The sequence below is a fragment of the Podarcis filfolensis genome (genome assembly GCF_964270895.1).
Source record: "Podarcis filfolensis genome assembly, chromosome: 3".
NCBI classification, from domain to species: domain Eukaryota; kingdom Metazoa; phylum Chordata; class Lepidosauria; order Squamata; family Lacertidae; genus Podarcis; species Podarcis filfolensis.
In genome coordinates, this window is record NC_139606.1 from 102,813,169 (window position 1) to 102,828,535 (window position 15,367).

The 15,367-nt window shown below is 46.7% G+C and overlaps 1 protein-coding gene across 3 annotated transcripts in view; it reads right to left on the bottom strand.

Annotated features, from left to right (window-relative positions):
• The window catches only part of PIGF (phosphatidylinositol glycan anchor biosynthesis class F), a 37,080-nt gene that overhangs the window by 4,230 nt on the left and 17,483 nt on the right, over positions 1-15,367 (bottom strand). For all 3 annotated transcript variants that reach the window (XM_083605588.1, XM_083605587.1, XM_083605589.1), the window contains exon 5: positions 9,376-9,484. In XM_083605588.1, coding sequence (XP_083461714.1) covers positions 9,376-9,484 — 109 coding nt within the window. The remainder of the gene's footprint in view (positions 1-9,375; positions 9,485-15,367) is intronic.

Consider the following 15,367-nt stretch of genomic DNA (forward strand, 5'->3'; position numbering starts at 1 on the left):
CCATCGGGAAAGGCCAGGGCAAATGGAACAGCTCTGATCTCGTGGGCACAACTCAGAGGGCAGATTAAGGCCATGGGAAATGTATATTTCCTCCACCCGCTGCTATCCATGCTTAAGGGAGATGTTGGTGCATTGGCTAAGGCTGGCCTAGTTCCCTGTTTGACCAGGATTCGTAACCCACTTGGCTAAGTTTGTTCAATGCTTGATTAGGCAAGGAAAGGGAATTTGCTGAAGGAAGAAGAGGCAGGTATAGTTTTTAGACCCTGCAGCCTTCTCTTAGTCGTGACTTAAGAGATGGAATCCTGTACCTGTGCATTAGTCCAAAGAGCTTAGCGATACACTAGAACAGCTGTCACCAATCCAGTGCCCTCTAGATGTTTTTGGCCTACAACTCCCAGCAGCCCCAGCAAGCATGTACTGGCTGAGGCTGCTGGGAGTTGTAGGCCAAAGCCTCTGGAGGCCATCAGAATGGTGAAGACTGCAGCAGAAGACTAGCAATGCCTAGGACGGTTTTCAGAAAATTGGAGTCTTTATGGCTTCTCTTTTATGAATCAATTATCTTGGGGCATACTTGCTATTTCATCAATGTGCGCTTCAAAACAAAAACTGGAGCTGCCAAGTGCTACCACGATGATTTCTAGAGGGTATAGCTTTTTTCTTTTTTGCCCCTCTTGCTGGAAAAAGTGCTTTCCGAACCAGAAAAATAAAAATAACTCCCCCATCTTTTCATATGCTACAGTCATCGTTTTTACATTCACCCACATCTTGCTCAGTTATAAATGCCAGAGGCATTGTAATAGGAACAGAGCCTGGTCTTTGGGCGATAAGCTTAGGAATGTTCTTTGACAAGCCAGTTCCAAAAAACAAAACAAAACAAAAAAACGGTGGCATAGCTTGTTCAGTAAATAAACCTTGGCATAAACTACTGCTTCCTTTTGTTTTGCACTATTTTGGGCAGGGGGAGAAGGGATGGCCAGAAGCCATAGACCTACACAACTTTTGTGTGCATGCCCAACATGGATTTGACGCAGGATTTCCCATACGAGCTTCAGAGGTGGCATGGGGAGAAGACAATTAATTGATAAATTAAATATTTTTAAACCCGGTGGGGGCACACACAAACTCTTGGGTTCGCCTATAAGTGGCTTTTTGGATCCCGGGCACCAGCTAAGTGGTACCACTAGACGATTTTCTCAGGATTGCTCTGCCCATTTCAGTTATCACAAACTATGCCTATAACATTCACTCACGAATCCCAAACTTTGGCTCCATTTCTCTCTCTGGCTACAGCCACCCTGTACATTCAAAGCATGCTTACACCCTTTGAACAATCACGGCACCCCGCTCCCAAAAAATATTGGGATCTGTAGTTTGTTAAAGCTGCTGGGAATCGTAGCTCTGCGAGAGGCTCTCCTAACAAGACATAGTTCCCAGGATTCTTTGGGGGAAGCTATAACAGCTAAAGTGCTTTAAAGTGTATGATGTGATTGGGACTGCAGTCTCATCCATGCTCATACACTGATTCCCTGTGGTGTGTTGAGCATATAGGAATATCAGAGCCACAGGAGGTTTTCCTACCAATTGTGTCCCCACTACAGCCGGCCCCATCCACATCAGGTTGCAAGATTCAGCCATGCTCTCTGCTACCGGAGACTCTTGTTCCCACATTATGGGGGGGGGGTGTCTTTACCACCAAGCAATGTTAAACCAGAAAAGCTTACTTGGCCCGGTATACAACCCTGAGCTGTCACTGTTTTTAAAGGTTTCAGAAGCTCCCCCCATCACACAGATAGGTCAGAAAGACTAAATCTGCAATCCTCATTATGGAGAAGTTCAAGTGCTTTCCAGTTGTACTCAGCTGTTTGCCAGGATGTCAAAAGCAGGCGTGGAGCTTTTGAAGATGACATAAAACAGATCTGGTGGGCAACGTCAAACGCACGGCATGCAGGCGGCCTTTACCTTTCATATACTTTGTGTTTATGCAAGACTTGGTAAGCTCTTCTCCTGGGATGAAGGCGGATGCCTCATGCAAATAGATCAATTTATATTTATTGAACTTTGCAATTTTTAAAGAAAATCTGTTGATGCCTTCTTTAACTGTCTGCCCCAAATCACCCTTAATAACGCCATTCTTGGTTTCCACTGAATTCATGTCATATTTTGGATCCACGATTTTGCAAGCTATATTAGCCTTAGCTGAGGACTAAGTTCGTTAGTTCCCTTTCAACTCTAGGATTCCAGAGAAGCACACAATAATTTTTACTAAACTTTGCCATCTTTTTATGTTGTGAACTGCCCCGAGATTGATGGATGAAGGGTGGTATACAAATTAAATAAATAAATAAAAACACATTTTTCCATTTCATAAAATAGAAGAATGGGATTTTTTCACTTGCCATCTGCTTACTGAGGTTTGCAAGCATTGCATTCAGTGAAGAGACATGGTCTCCTTTTCATGGAATGCACTGAAATATTTGTCTAGTTACTGAATAAAATGTGTCATTACACTAAGTGGTTTCACATCCTGGGATGGACAGTATTTGCATGTAATGGGCAATTCAGGTTGAAGACTACAAAGATACATTTGACAGTTTTGAGATTTTTTTAAAGAAAAAACTTGATAGAATTCTGTTCAACAGTAACTAGAAGTAGAATAAACTATAGAAATGTCACAGTCTGGTTGGATTTGCAAGCGGCAAGGGCAAGTGTTTAGCTTTTTCTTGGATATGACAGGAAAAATTAAAGTTTTTATTCTAAGGGCTGCCTTCAGACTTGATCTCACACCAATTTCTATGTACAATACACACACACATACGCACACACACAATTATTATTATTATTTATACCTTGGCCATCTGGCTGGGTTTCCCAAGCATCTCTGGGCAGCTTTAAACATATCTCAAAACGTAATAAAAACACCAATCCTTTAAAACTCCTCTAAACATTAAAAACTTCCCTGAAGTTGTCTTCTAAAAGTCAGATAGTTGTTTATCTCTTTGACACCTGATGGGAGGAGCGCGCACCACCACCGAGAAGGCCCTCTGCATGGTTCCCTGTAACTTCGCTTCTCACAGTGAGGGAACTGCCAGAAGGCCCTCGGAGCTGGACCTCAGTGTCTGGGCTGAGCAATGGGGGTGGAGATGCTCCTTCAGGTATACTGGGCTGAGGCCGTTTAGGGCTTTAAAGGTCAGCACCAACACTTGATTTGTGCTTGGAAATGTACTGAGAACTAGTGAAGATCCTTTAGGACCGGTGTTATATGGTCAGTCACCAGTCTAGCTGCCACATTCTGGATTAGTTGTAGTTTCAGAGTCACCTTCAAAGGTAGACCCACATAGAGCGAAACTGCAGTAGTCCAAGCAGCAGAGCATGCACCACTCTGGTGAGACAGTCTGGAGGCAGGTAGGGACTCAGCCTGCGTACCAGATGGAGTTGGTAGACAGCTGCCCTGGACACAGAATTGACCTGCGCCTCCATGGACAGCTGTGAGTCCAAAATGACTCCCAGGCTGCGCACCTGGTCCTTCAGGGGCACAGGTACTCCATTCAAAACCAGGGAGTCCTCCACACCCGCCTGCCCCCTGTCCCCCAAGAACAGTACTCCTGTCTTGTCAGGATTCAACCTCCATCTGTAAGCCGCCATCCATCCGCCTCCAGACACTCACACAGGACCTTCACTGCCTTCACTGGTTCTGAATTAAATGAGAGGTAGAGCTGGGTAGATAGGGATGCGGGTGGCGCTGTGGGTTAAACCACGGAGCCTAGGACTTGCCGATCAGAAGGTCGGCGGTTCGAATCCCCACAACGGGGTGAGCTCCCGTTGCTCAGTCCCTCCCGAGGCTCGGTCCCTGCTCCTGCCAACCTAGCAGTTCAAAAGCATGTCAAAGTGCAAGTAGATAAATAGGTACCGCTCCGGCGGGAAAGTAAACGGTGTTTCCGTGCGCTGCTCTGGTTCGCCAGAAGCGGCTTAGTCATGCTGGCCACATGACCCGGAAGCTGTACGCCAGCTCTCTCGGCCAATAAAGCGAGATGAGTGCCGCAACCCCAGAGTCGGTCACGACTGGACCTAATGGTCAGGGGTCCCTTTACCTTTTACCTAGAGCTGGGTATCATCTGCATACTGGTACACACCCAGCCCAAACCCCCTGATTATCTCTCCCAGCAGCTTCATATGGATATTAAAAAGCACGGGGGAAAGGACGGAACCCCGAGGCACCTCACAAATGAGAGCCCAGGGGTCCAAATACTCATCCCCCCCCCACTTTCTGGATATGGCCCAGGAGGAAGGAGCGGAACCACTGTATAACAGTGCCCCCAGCTCCCAGTCCCTATAGACGGTCCAGAAGGATGTCATGGTTGATGGTATCAAAGGCCACTTAGAGATCCAGCAGAACTAGGAAACAGCTCTCACCTTTGTCCCTAGCCCACCGGAGATCATCAACCAGCACGACCAAGGCAGTTTCAGTCCCATGATGAGGCCTGAATCCCAACGGGAAGGGATCCAAATGGTTTGCATCCACCAGGCGTGCCTGGAGTTGTTCAGCAACCACTCGCTCAATCACCTTGCCCAAGAATGGAAGATTTGAGACTGGGCGATAGTTGGCCATATTGGCTGGGTCCATTCACCATCGCCCAGCCCTTCCCAGCTCGCTTTTATGAGCCAGGATGGGCAAGGATCAAGGAGACAGGTGGCCGGTTTCACTCGTCCAAGCAGCAAATACAAATCACAGAAGCAAAGAATTGCAGAAGAACCTAAAGGGTCATCTAGTCCAACCCCCTGCAATGCAGGATCCCGGCTAAAGAATCCCTGACAGAGGGTCACCCAACCACTTTTTAGTATCTTTAATACGGTTTCCGTTCACGTGCATCTTGTAGGTTTAAAAAACTAGCCTTTGGCCATGGATTTCTGAGCGGTGCAGTGTATGCATTTTGTACTCAATTTGTTTGTGAGCAAAAAATAGCATTTGAGGCCGCCCTGAAATGAAAGCCTTAGAAAGTCTGTGAAATAAGAGTTGGTGTAGCACAGTGGCTAAAAGTCTGGGGCTCAGATCTCGCATCTGCCATGAACTTGCTAAGTAGCCTCAAGCAAACTATTCTCCATCAACCGCAGCTGCCTTCATTACAGGAGGAAAAGGGTTTACCAAGAAAGTAATTTTAGGGGCGGGGGGCAGAATGCAACTGATTATGTAGATAGGTTTTGGTTTTGAGTTGTAATCATGGGCCTTACAGAAATTTCATAAAGTTAAAAGAGCAACGTCTTTTTAAAAGACTGTAAACATTATTTTAGAAGAAAAAGGAGGGATTCGAGACAGCAATCTATTTTTGGAAAACTTATTAAGTGATACTTAGCATGACACATATTTATGAGGCCTAACTATTTCTATTTTCAGCCCATTTAATTTTATTTCCACTTTAATTTCATAGCTCATATTGCGTTATAAATACTCCCCTCTGCAGGAGCCAAATTTTGCTGAAGGCAGCAGTTTTTATGTCCGCATTTGAGGAAACAGGCTGATTTGTGCGTGCGGGAAGTTACCTGACTAACACAAATCTTTCTTTGTTTCATGAAATTTACTGCTTGGTTGCAAGAAAGGAAAAGAAAAAAATCCCCTCAAAAGTGTTGAGGAAACCCCCCAAACAAATCACTAAAGGGGGAAGTGAAAAGTAAGGGAGGATTCAACTCACCAGTCACATCAGTGGAAGTCTTGCCTAAGGACTTCTGTTTGTGCAATGGGGCTTTTGCACCTCCCCCTGAAATTGGGGTGGTGGTGGGAGACACACACACCCCAGAACAGTGTGCGGAGGGGGGAACAGAGGGGGGGCCATTCAACCTGGCAAGTTGCAATGCTTGCAGAGATGGAATGGTGAGGAAAATGTGACATTTCAGTAGCCTTTCAGGCAAACTCTTTTATTGCCCCTTTTTTGATGAACTGACATCAACTGTTGGGAAGGAAGTATTTCAAAAATGAAGCTGGACAAGCATCTTTGCGAGATCTTTTAGACTGGGATGGAGTGGGTGGTCCCTTTTTCGGCCAAGGGCCACATTACCCTGGCAGAAAACAAATGACATTTTGCAAGGAAGAAGAGCAGAGAACAGCAGTGAGCTATCACCGTTAATTTCTACAGTAGAGTCCCATCTCTCGGAATGGTCTCCCCAGAGAGAACCGCCTGGTGCCCTCTTTGTCATTGTATCAAGCAAAACACCTGGGCGCATGTTGCAGTGGGAAACAATGCATGAATCCATTAAAACCTAAACCTTTTCCTGTAACCGGAACATGAAGTGCCATAAGTTCACAGGGAAGCCCTCCAGACCTATGTTATTTGGGCACAGAATGACAACACTTGCTGTTTTTGACACGGCTTACATCTCAAATCCGTCTGAGCCATTTAGGGGTATCTCCAAATGTCCTCACACTTCTCTCTTGATTCACAAGCAACGTATTTTTGGGAAGCCTCAGATCTCCCAAGAAGGCAAACTTCCGCAACCAGTATTTCTTTTGAGTTCTGAAAGTCTGTCATTGATACAAGTTTGGCTTTTCCCAATAAAATTTTCCACTCCAGTGGCTCCCCATCTATTGCATTGCCTTGGTCTAGTACAATACCAAGATGAATGCCCATTTACAAGCTGCTTTTGCATTGTAAAAAAAGAAGAAGACATTCTTTCCATTTCCCCTATAAAAGAGGATAATAAAGAAAACAAAGCAATAACTTTCTCAGGGGGAGCCGTGTTGGGTCTGCTGTAGCAAAACCAGCAGAGAGTGATGTGGCTCCTTCAAGACTAAGAAATGCTATTATGGAATATGATTTTGTGGACAGAGCCCACGTTACAACTGCATGCGGGGAAGAAACCAGAATTGGTTTTGGTAGTGATGAATATGGAGCGATTCAACGTGTTGGGAACCAGCGCAGCCCCTTCCAAAAGCTTGGGTGGGGTGGGGGAGAGGGAGCTGGTCTTATAGGAAAATATAAAGGTAAAGGGACCCCTGACCATTAGGTCCAGTCGTGGCTGACTCTAGGGTTGCAGCGCTCATCTCGCTTTATTGGCCGAGAGAGCCGGCGTACAGCTTCCGGGTCATGTGGCCAGCATGACTAAGCCGCTTCTGGAGAACCAGAGCAGCGCACGGAAACACCGTTTACTTTCCCGCCGGAGCGGTACCTATTTATCTACTTGCACTTTGACATGCTTTTGAACTGCTAGGTTGGCAGGAGCAGGGACCGAGCCTCGGGAGGGACTGAGCAACGGGAGCTCACCCCGTTGTGGGGATTCGAACCGCCGACCTTCTGATCAGCAAGTCCTAGGCTCTGTGGTTTAACCTGTTTACCTTCCCGCCAGAGCGGTACCTATTTATCTACTTGCACTTTGACGTGCTTTCAAACTGCTAGGTGGGCAGGAGCAGGGACCGAGCAACGGGAGCTCACCCCTTGTGTGAATTCAAACCACGGACCTTCTGATCGGCAAGTCCTAGGCTCTGTGGTTTAACCCACAGCGCCACCCGCATCCCTAGGAAAATATAAGTGCCATGCAATTTCCTAAAACAGCAAAGAATTTTGCAGGACCTCAAAGACTAACCTATTTATTGGGGCATAATCTTTCATGGACTAAACCCCTCTTTGTCAAGTACACAAAGTGGTCTTAAACCAACGACTTCATGTTATGAGAAAGGAGATTCCGACTAAACATCAGGAAGAACTTTCTGACAGTACAAGCTGTTTGCGACAGTGGAACGGTCTCCCTTGGGAGGTTGTGGACTCTCCTTCCTTAGAGGTTTTTAATCAGAAGTTGGATGGCCATCTGCCATGGATGCTTTAGTTGAGATTCCTGCATTGCAAGGGGTTAGACTAGATGACCCTTGGGGATTCCTCCTTTCAAATGCTGCAAGACTCATAAGAACCCTGCTGGATCAGGCCAAAGGTCTATTGAGTTCAGCGATGAACCAGATGCTTGCGGGAAGCCTGTGAGCAGGACCTGGGTCCAGGAACACTCTCCCCACTTGTGACTGTCAGAATCTGGCATTTGGAGATGTATAGAGGAGGCTGAACACAGCCATCACAATTGTTCTTGCTGCAATGGACTAACAGGACTAGCTCTCTGGAGACTGCTTCCGAGGTCCCTAAGGGAGCCTCCCATCTACTTCTCTTTGAAGCTCTCCAGCAGCAGTACAAAGGCTTCTCATTGTTCAGCCCAAATGCTGTGCAGTGCAAACTGTGCCACCCGATTGCCACTCCTTCTGCTTGCAGACCAGGCTTAGTGTCCATTCCAGGTCCTGTTTCCTGCCCATCAGCTGATTCCCAGTTTGCTTTGTATTTAGATGCACACGGCCCCATGTACATGCATCCTAGCAAGGGTGAAGAGTGTGGGGGTGTAGAATTAGACCTGGGCCTCTTTAAAAGACTTGAAAGCAGTAACCCAATCCTTCTCTACTAGCTACTTTGGAATTTTCTAAAGATACTTGTGTGTGCCCTTTACACTTGGAAGGGAGTGTGTGTGTGTGTGTGTGCGTGCGTGCGCACTGTGCTTGTGTATTCATAGAAAGGGATACATTAGGATCAGCTCAGGTTTATTTTAATCTGAAATAAAGTCTGCGTTAATGCCACTAAGAGATCTAAGTTGCAATATGGCTAAAATAAATTCCTTCCCTGTGGTTGGAGCTGGGAGAACAGCTTCATCCATTTTCACGGACTATTCCCTCTCCCCTCCGCTTGCGAAAGGAGAAAGAAACTGCTTTAGATTGGTTTTAAAGTCAGAAAGCTCTTGAACTGACCTGCAGGGGTTATGCAACTCTGAAAATGGCATCAATTGCCAGTAGCCGCTCAGCCAGCTGCATTTACAGCTTTCCTGCAAGCGTCACATTTTCCTCACCAGCAGCAAAGCTTGCCAGGGCTCTGCTTTTCTGAAAACTGCAAAGTATTGTTTTCGGGCACAGGGCTGGGCCACGCCACTTTTGCAGATCAATTTGGCGCCAATAGCCTGCTCCAGATGCATCTTGTTAAGTGCTTTTAATGGGGGGAAGCTGCAGCAGTGCAGGCCACATTCTCAGATGGCAGAAAAAACACGTGCCACCCCCCCCCCCGAGGCATCATGGGAGCAACGCTGAGAAGTCACGGGGACTGAATTCCAACAATGACATTCCTGGACCATTAACAAAGCAACCTGGAGGATAAGTCTATCAATGACCATTTTTCCAAAAGAGGTAAATCTCCAGGTTCAGGGACAGAATATACCAGGGGCTTGAGGAACAGCAACAGGGAAGGCCGCCACCTTCATGCCCTGCTTCCAAGTTTCTCAAAGGGGGTACGGCTGCTCTTGGAAACGGCACAGAAGACTTAGAGGTCTGATTGGCCAACGTTCATTCACATATAAGATGTAGAAACCAACCTGCCACGGCCGATCCCAATCCAGTGGAATAGGAAATGCTCCAAGCCACGCCCCCACCACGCTGCACATCGCGGTGATCTGTAGACTGCTATCCCAGATGGACATTGCCCTGGGGGAGAAATGTAAAAAAAAGCTCAGTAACTTTAGCGGGGGTGGGATGCATGCATTATCCTGGGGAAGAGGAAACTGAAAGGAGATACGATAGCCAAATATCTAAAGGGCTGTTGCATGGGAGATAGAGTAAGGTGGTTTCTCCTGCTCTGTAGGGTAGGACCCAAACCAACAGTGTCATGTTACAGGAAAGGAGATTCCAAATAAACACCTGGAAAACTTTCTGGCAATAAGAGCTGTCCGGCAGTGGAACACACTCCCTCGGGAGGTTGCAGACTCTCCTTCCTCAGAGGTTTTTAAGCAGAAGTTTGACGGCCATCCGTCATGGAAGCTTTAGTTGAGATTCCTGCATTGCAAGGGGTTCAGCTAGATGACCCATGGGGTCCCTTCCAACTCTCCAATTCTATGATTCGCAGCAATGGACCTGTCTAGCCAAGGCTGCAATCCCAAAGATAAAGGTAAAGGGACCCCTGACCATTAGGTCCAGTTGCAGATGACTCTGGGGTTGCAGTGATCATCTCTCTTTATTGGCCAAGGGAGCCGGTGTACAGCTTCCGGGTCATGTGGCCAGCATTACTAAGCCGCTTCTGGCAAACCAGAGCAGCACACGGAAATGCCGTTTAGCTTCCCGCTGGAGCGGTACCTATTTATCTACTTGCAGTTTGACGTGCTTTTGAACTGCTAGGTTGGCAGGAGCAGGGACCGAGCAATGGCAGCTCACCCCGTAATGGGGATTCGAACTGCCAACCTTCTGATCGGCAAGCCCTAGGCTCTTTGGTTTAACCCACAGCGCCACCAGAGTCCTACAAATCCCAAAGACAGGATCGCAGAATTGTAGAGACGGAAGGGTTCCTGTGGGTCATCTAGTTCAACCCCCTGCAGTGCAGGAATCTGTTCGTCCAATGTGGGGCACAAATGTATCACCCAGAGATAGAGCCTCATGCTGTACCAGCTGAGCTGTCCGAGTGTGCTATCCTAGTAAACATGTTTACTAGGAAGCAGGTCCCACCAGCTAAGTGAAATGTACAGGGTCAAGCTGCAAAACTGCAGGCGTACGTACTAAAAAATAACAGTCGCACTCGATTTACACACTACCAGTGGTCCCTCTCATATGTCAAGCCATGGGGTTTAAAGTGAATTCCTTTTAAAGCCAGACATGGTTTGGATCCTACATAACTAAAGAATACTGTGAGTGTCTTCCTGATTATAAAAGTAATCACAGTAGAACTTCTTAAAGGATCCTTTGCCCAAGGGGGGAATCATTTAGTGATTATCTTCTCAGCAGTGCTCTCAACACTGTGGATTTCGCTCTCTTTCTCAAGGCCCATCAGGCTGCATCTTTACTGCGTTAAAAGCAGCTTATGAAAACACTGCCATTTTGAGAGGCATCTGGAACATATGCTTTGCCTACAGTTTTACTTGGTTAATGTTGATTTATATAGCTACTGAGGGTTGTAACCGCAACATTACTAATACCTACAGAGATCAGTGGCTTTAATATTACCGCCGAAGTTCTTTATTTAAATTTCCGATGTTTAATTTCTGCTTAAAATAGTTTGTATACAGTCGTACCTCGGCTTCCAAGTGCCTTGGGAGTTGAACATTCCGGCTCCCGAACGATCTAAAACAGGAATTGAGTGTTCCGGTTTTCAAACATTATTTTGGAAGCCAAACGTCCAATAGGGCTTCCGATTGGCTGCAGGTGCTTCCCACAGCGAATCACAAGCCATGCTTTGGTTTCTGAATGTTTTGGAACTCGAATGGACTTCCAGAATGGATTCCTTTCGACTTCCAAGGTATGACTGTACTGTATATATGCCTAATATTGTAAGAATACACTCCAACATTCCTCCGATGAAAACAGGGACGTCCAATTCCATAATAAAAAGTAATTTTATTATTTATACACCGCCCATCAGATTGGGTTGCCCCAGTTGCTCTGCACAGCTTCCAACATATTAAAAACATAATAAAACATTTTTAGAACTTCCTACACAGGGCTGCCTTCGGATGTTTTCTAAAGGTTGCATAGTTACTGATCTCCTTGACTCAGGGGGTCACATAACTCCATACCCTCCAACATTTCCCTGATGAAAATAGGGAAGTCCTAAGGAAAAATGGGAAATTCTGGAATCAAATCAGAAACCGGAATGGCTTCTGTAAATCTGTGACTGTCCCTGGAATACAGGGACACTTGGAGGGGCTGTTGTAACGTGCTTTGAGACCCAGGTGGTGAAAAGTGGGATATAGGTTTTAAAAATACATAAATATTGGCTGAGCACATTTGCCTCTGCCTCACCTGCAAAGCAGTGCAGAAACTCATCAGATGGTTAGAGTCCAGAAAGCCCCACAGCTGAAACAGCCATGGGGCAACTCTGCATCGTGGGATGTGAGCTGAGAGAACTGCAGATCAAATCAATGGGGGCAAAGCCTCACCCCTTTCAGCAAAGTAACAATAAAATTTCACCAGCACTGGTACCCTTCTGGGACTCCGTGTGGCACCAGGGGCTTTTCCGAACCCTCGTGATTCACTATTCACATGCTGCCATTCCCCCCACTGTGCAAGCTTTTTAATTAAGTTCAGCGGGGTATCAAAGGCTCCTGGCTGAGGAATTCTAGTCACATTGGAGGGAAATCTAATTCAAATCGTTGACATTTAATTAGATGTAAATCAAGATCCCTGCATTGTTGTCGCCCAAGTCCTGATAGAGACTTATGCGCAAGAACCACAAGGGACTGCCACTTCCTGGAGCTAGACCCAGATGTCTATCCACACGAGTCTGATGAGATTTACGTTTACTTGCATCGGGAATCGGATTTCACTTAAAATTGGTTTGGTTTCTTTCCGCCCCCGCTGAGAAAATTGCTGCTTATGTAACCATAGGATTGAGGGGGGGGGGGATGAGAGAAAGTTTGCAAGTTGTCAGCTATCTAGATGGCGCTGACAAAGGTGCATGGTGTCTCATGCAATGGCATCCCATTGTAAACTGACATTCTGCGCCCTCTCTTTGCTTGACAGCAGGAGCCTGTGAGCATCCACATGTTGGCGGACTCCACCTCCCATCAGGCTCAGCCAGCAGAGCCAATGGGAGTTAGAGTCCAACAAGAGCTGGAGAGCCACAGGATTCTCCATCCCTGCCTGACATATGGAAATGCAATGCACTCTTCAGTTCTTGCACCTGAAGCCGGATCATTTGCAAAAATGGACCAGTGCCCCCAAAATATCCTGCCGATTATCTCCAATCAGTTGGCAAAGCTCTTTTGCACGTTGCACACTGAAGTGTGGGTGGTGGGAACACATGAAACAGCCTTCCCTGCCGCGGTCCTCCATCCATCGAACTGCTTGCCCCCGCTTGAACCCCTCCCAGCTGGTTAAAAACTTTTGGGTTCTGGCTGGCCTATGGTTTCTGCAGTTCTTGATCATTTCCCCCCTTAGCTCCCTCAGTTCCTGTCATGGATTTGCTTGGGTGCAGAGGAATGGTGGGAGGCACCTGCTGGGGAACCCCCCAAAGGAACCCCCAGGGAAAGATGGCTCAGAGCCAGGAGACTGGTGATGGGATGACCATGAATGGCGAGAGGGAGAGGAGGGAGCAGACTGGGAGGAGGTGGTGTCGGAAGCAGAAAAGGGAACAGGGTTTGGTGAGCAGGATGAGACGGTGCCAGAGGGCAGTTCAGACTCAGAGGCAGAAGAGGAGGAGGGCCAGAAGACAGAGAGGCCGGCTGCTGAAAAAGCCATGAAGTCTCCCCCTCCTGCTGCGACCAGCTCCCTTCTTTCCTGGTCTCCTAGAACATGCAGCGAAATGAAGAGGGCAGAGCAGAGGGAGGTTGTGTACAGGTGCAGTTTGTGACTGCTTGGGAAAGACCCTGGAGAGGAGGAGTCTTAGGAAGTACAGTGGTACCTCGGGTTACAGACGCTTCAGGTTACAGACTCCGCTAACCCAGAAATAGTACCTCGGGTTAAGAACTTTGCTTCAGGGTGAGAACAGAAATTGTGCTTCGGCGGCACAGCAGCAGAGGGAGGCCCCATTAGCTAAAGTGGTACCTCAGGTTAAGAACAGTTTCAGGTTCAGAATGGACCTCCAGAACGAATTAAGTTCTTAACCTGAGGTACCACTGTAGTGGGAAGATAGGGAACTTCAGTCCTCGCAACTGCCTTTTTGGAGCAAGACCTATTGGGAAGAGTTGATGGGATCACTAGGCCTGCACTGTTTTGGTTCCTTGAATAAAGAGTTAACTTGTGTTTCTTTTATTGCTGACCGACGCTTGACTGCAGCTCTAGAGGTTTTATTTACTGGTCCTGTCCATTTTGGTATAATATTGTTTTCAATCATGCTTGGGTGTTTTTTTTAAAAAAAATTATATAGCTGTTTCCAACTATGGGCATTTTGCAAGAAATGGGAAGGAAACAACATTTTATTTTTAAGCACATAATTCACAGATGAGTGCACATGTGTATGCACACAGAAATGTAACATAGGGAATGAGCTGCACTTTAGACAGCCAATGTTTTGGACACATCTCTTAGGGAACACCATAAACCGTCGACTGCAGATACCAATTTGGGGGAGGGCCATAGAAGAAGAAGAAGAGTTTGGATTTGATATCCCGCTTTATCACTACCCGAAGGAGTCTCAAAGCGCCTAACATTCTCTTTTCCCTTCCTCCCCCACAACAAACACTCTGTGAGGTGAGTGGGGCTGAGAGACTTCAGAGAAGTGTGACTGGCCCAAGGTCACCCAGCAGCTGCATGTGGAGGAGCGGAGACACGAACCCCATTCCCCAGATTAGGAGACTACTGCTCTTAACCACTACACCACACATAGCTCAGAAGCAGAGCATCAGCTCTGCAAGCACAAGTTGCCTGGCTCAATCCTGAGCATCTCTGGGTTGGGGATGAAAATGTCCAAAACCCTGGAGACCTACTGACAGCCAGTGAAGACAATATTGAGCTAGTTGGATCAATAGTCTGACTAGGTATAAGGCAACTTCCTATGTTCCTATGTCTGAAAACACAGGGCGATAGATATCCTTAGAAGGCTCTTTAATCCAGCTTGTACCAATTTTAAAGTAGTAAATAAAAGTAACCACAATGACTTTTAGCTGTCACAGAAAGGGCATCGCTGGAGCCTTCAGCGCTCCGTGTTTACAGACACTTTGCCATCTGGTCGCAACATTATTACCCAGGCTGTATGCACAGAAAGAGGGAACATCCAACTTTTCTCCTAGCTCAAAAGCATTCACGGCAGACACAAAATAAGCCCAAATCACCAGGCTAGAATAACATTTCAAATTCCTTAAGTACAGCGGCGCCTGCAAAATCAGCTCCAGCATAAACAAACACTTCTGCGCAGACGGCAAAAGAGAATATCTCCTGCTTAGTCTGTAGCTGAATTTATCGCATTAGAGGCTTTGCTTAGACATGGTATCTGCGCTAACAACCGACTTTGGCCAAGGAAGAGAGAAGCAACCTAAGCAAAACGCCTCATTGTTATTTTTTTATACGTCAGACGTACACTGCAAAAGCTTGCAGCATTTATAGCTCAGGTCCTGAAATACTTATTGCTTGCTTAGTTTTATGCACCTTTTTCATGACTAGACAACTGGCCAAAGCACATTCTCTCTCTCTCTCTCTCTCTCTCTCTCTCTCTCTCTCTGTGTGTGTGTGTGTGTGTGTTTGTGTGTGTGTGTGTGTTACATATGGTCAATTTCTATAATGGAGAGAACTAGCAACAACAGTCTGAGGATCCGAGCTGCAAAAAAGTGTCAAGGCAGCTAAATGTGCAGATGACACAGAAACAAATCACAACGGCTAAAAATCCACAACAGATTGCGAGGAGCTGCAGAAAGCTTTCATAACACAGAGTGTGGGCAAAGAAACAGC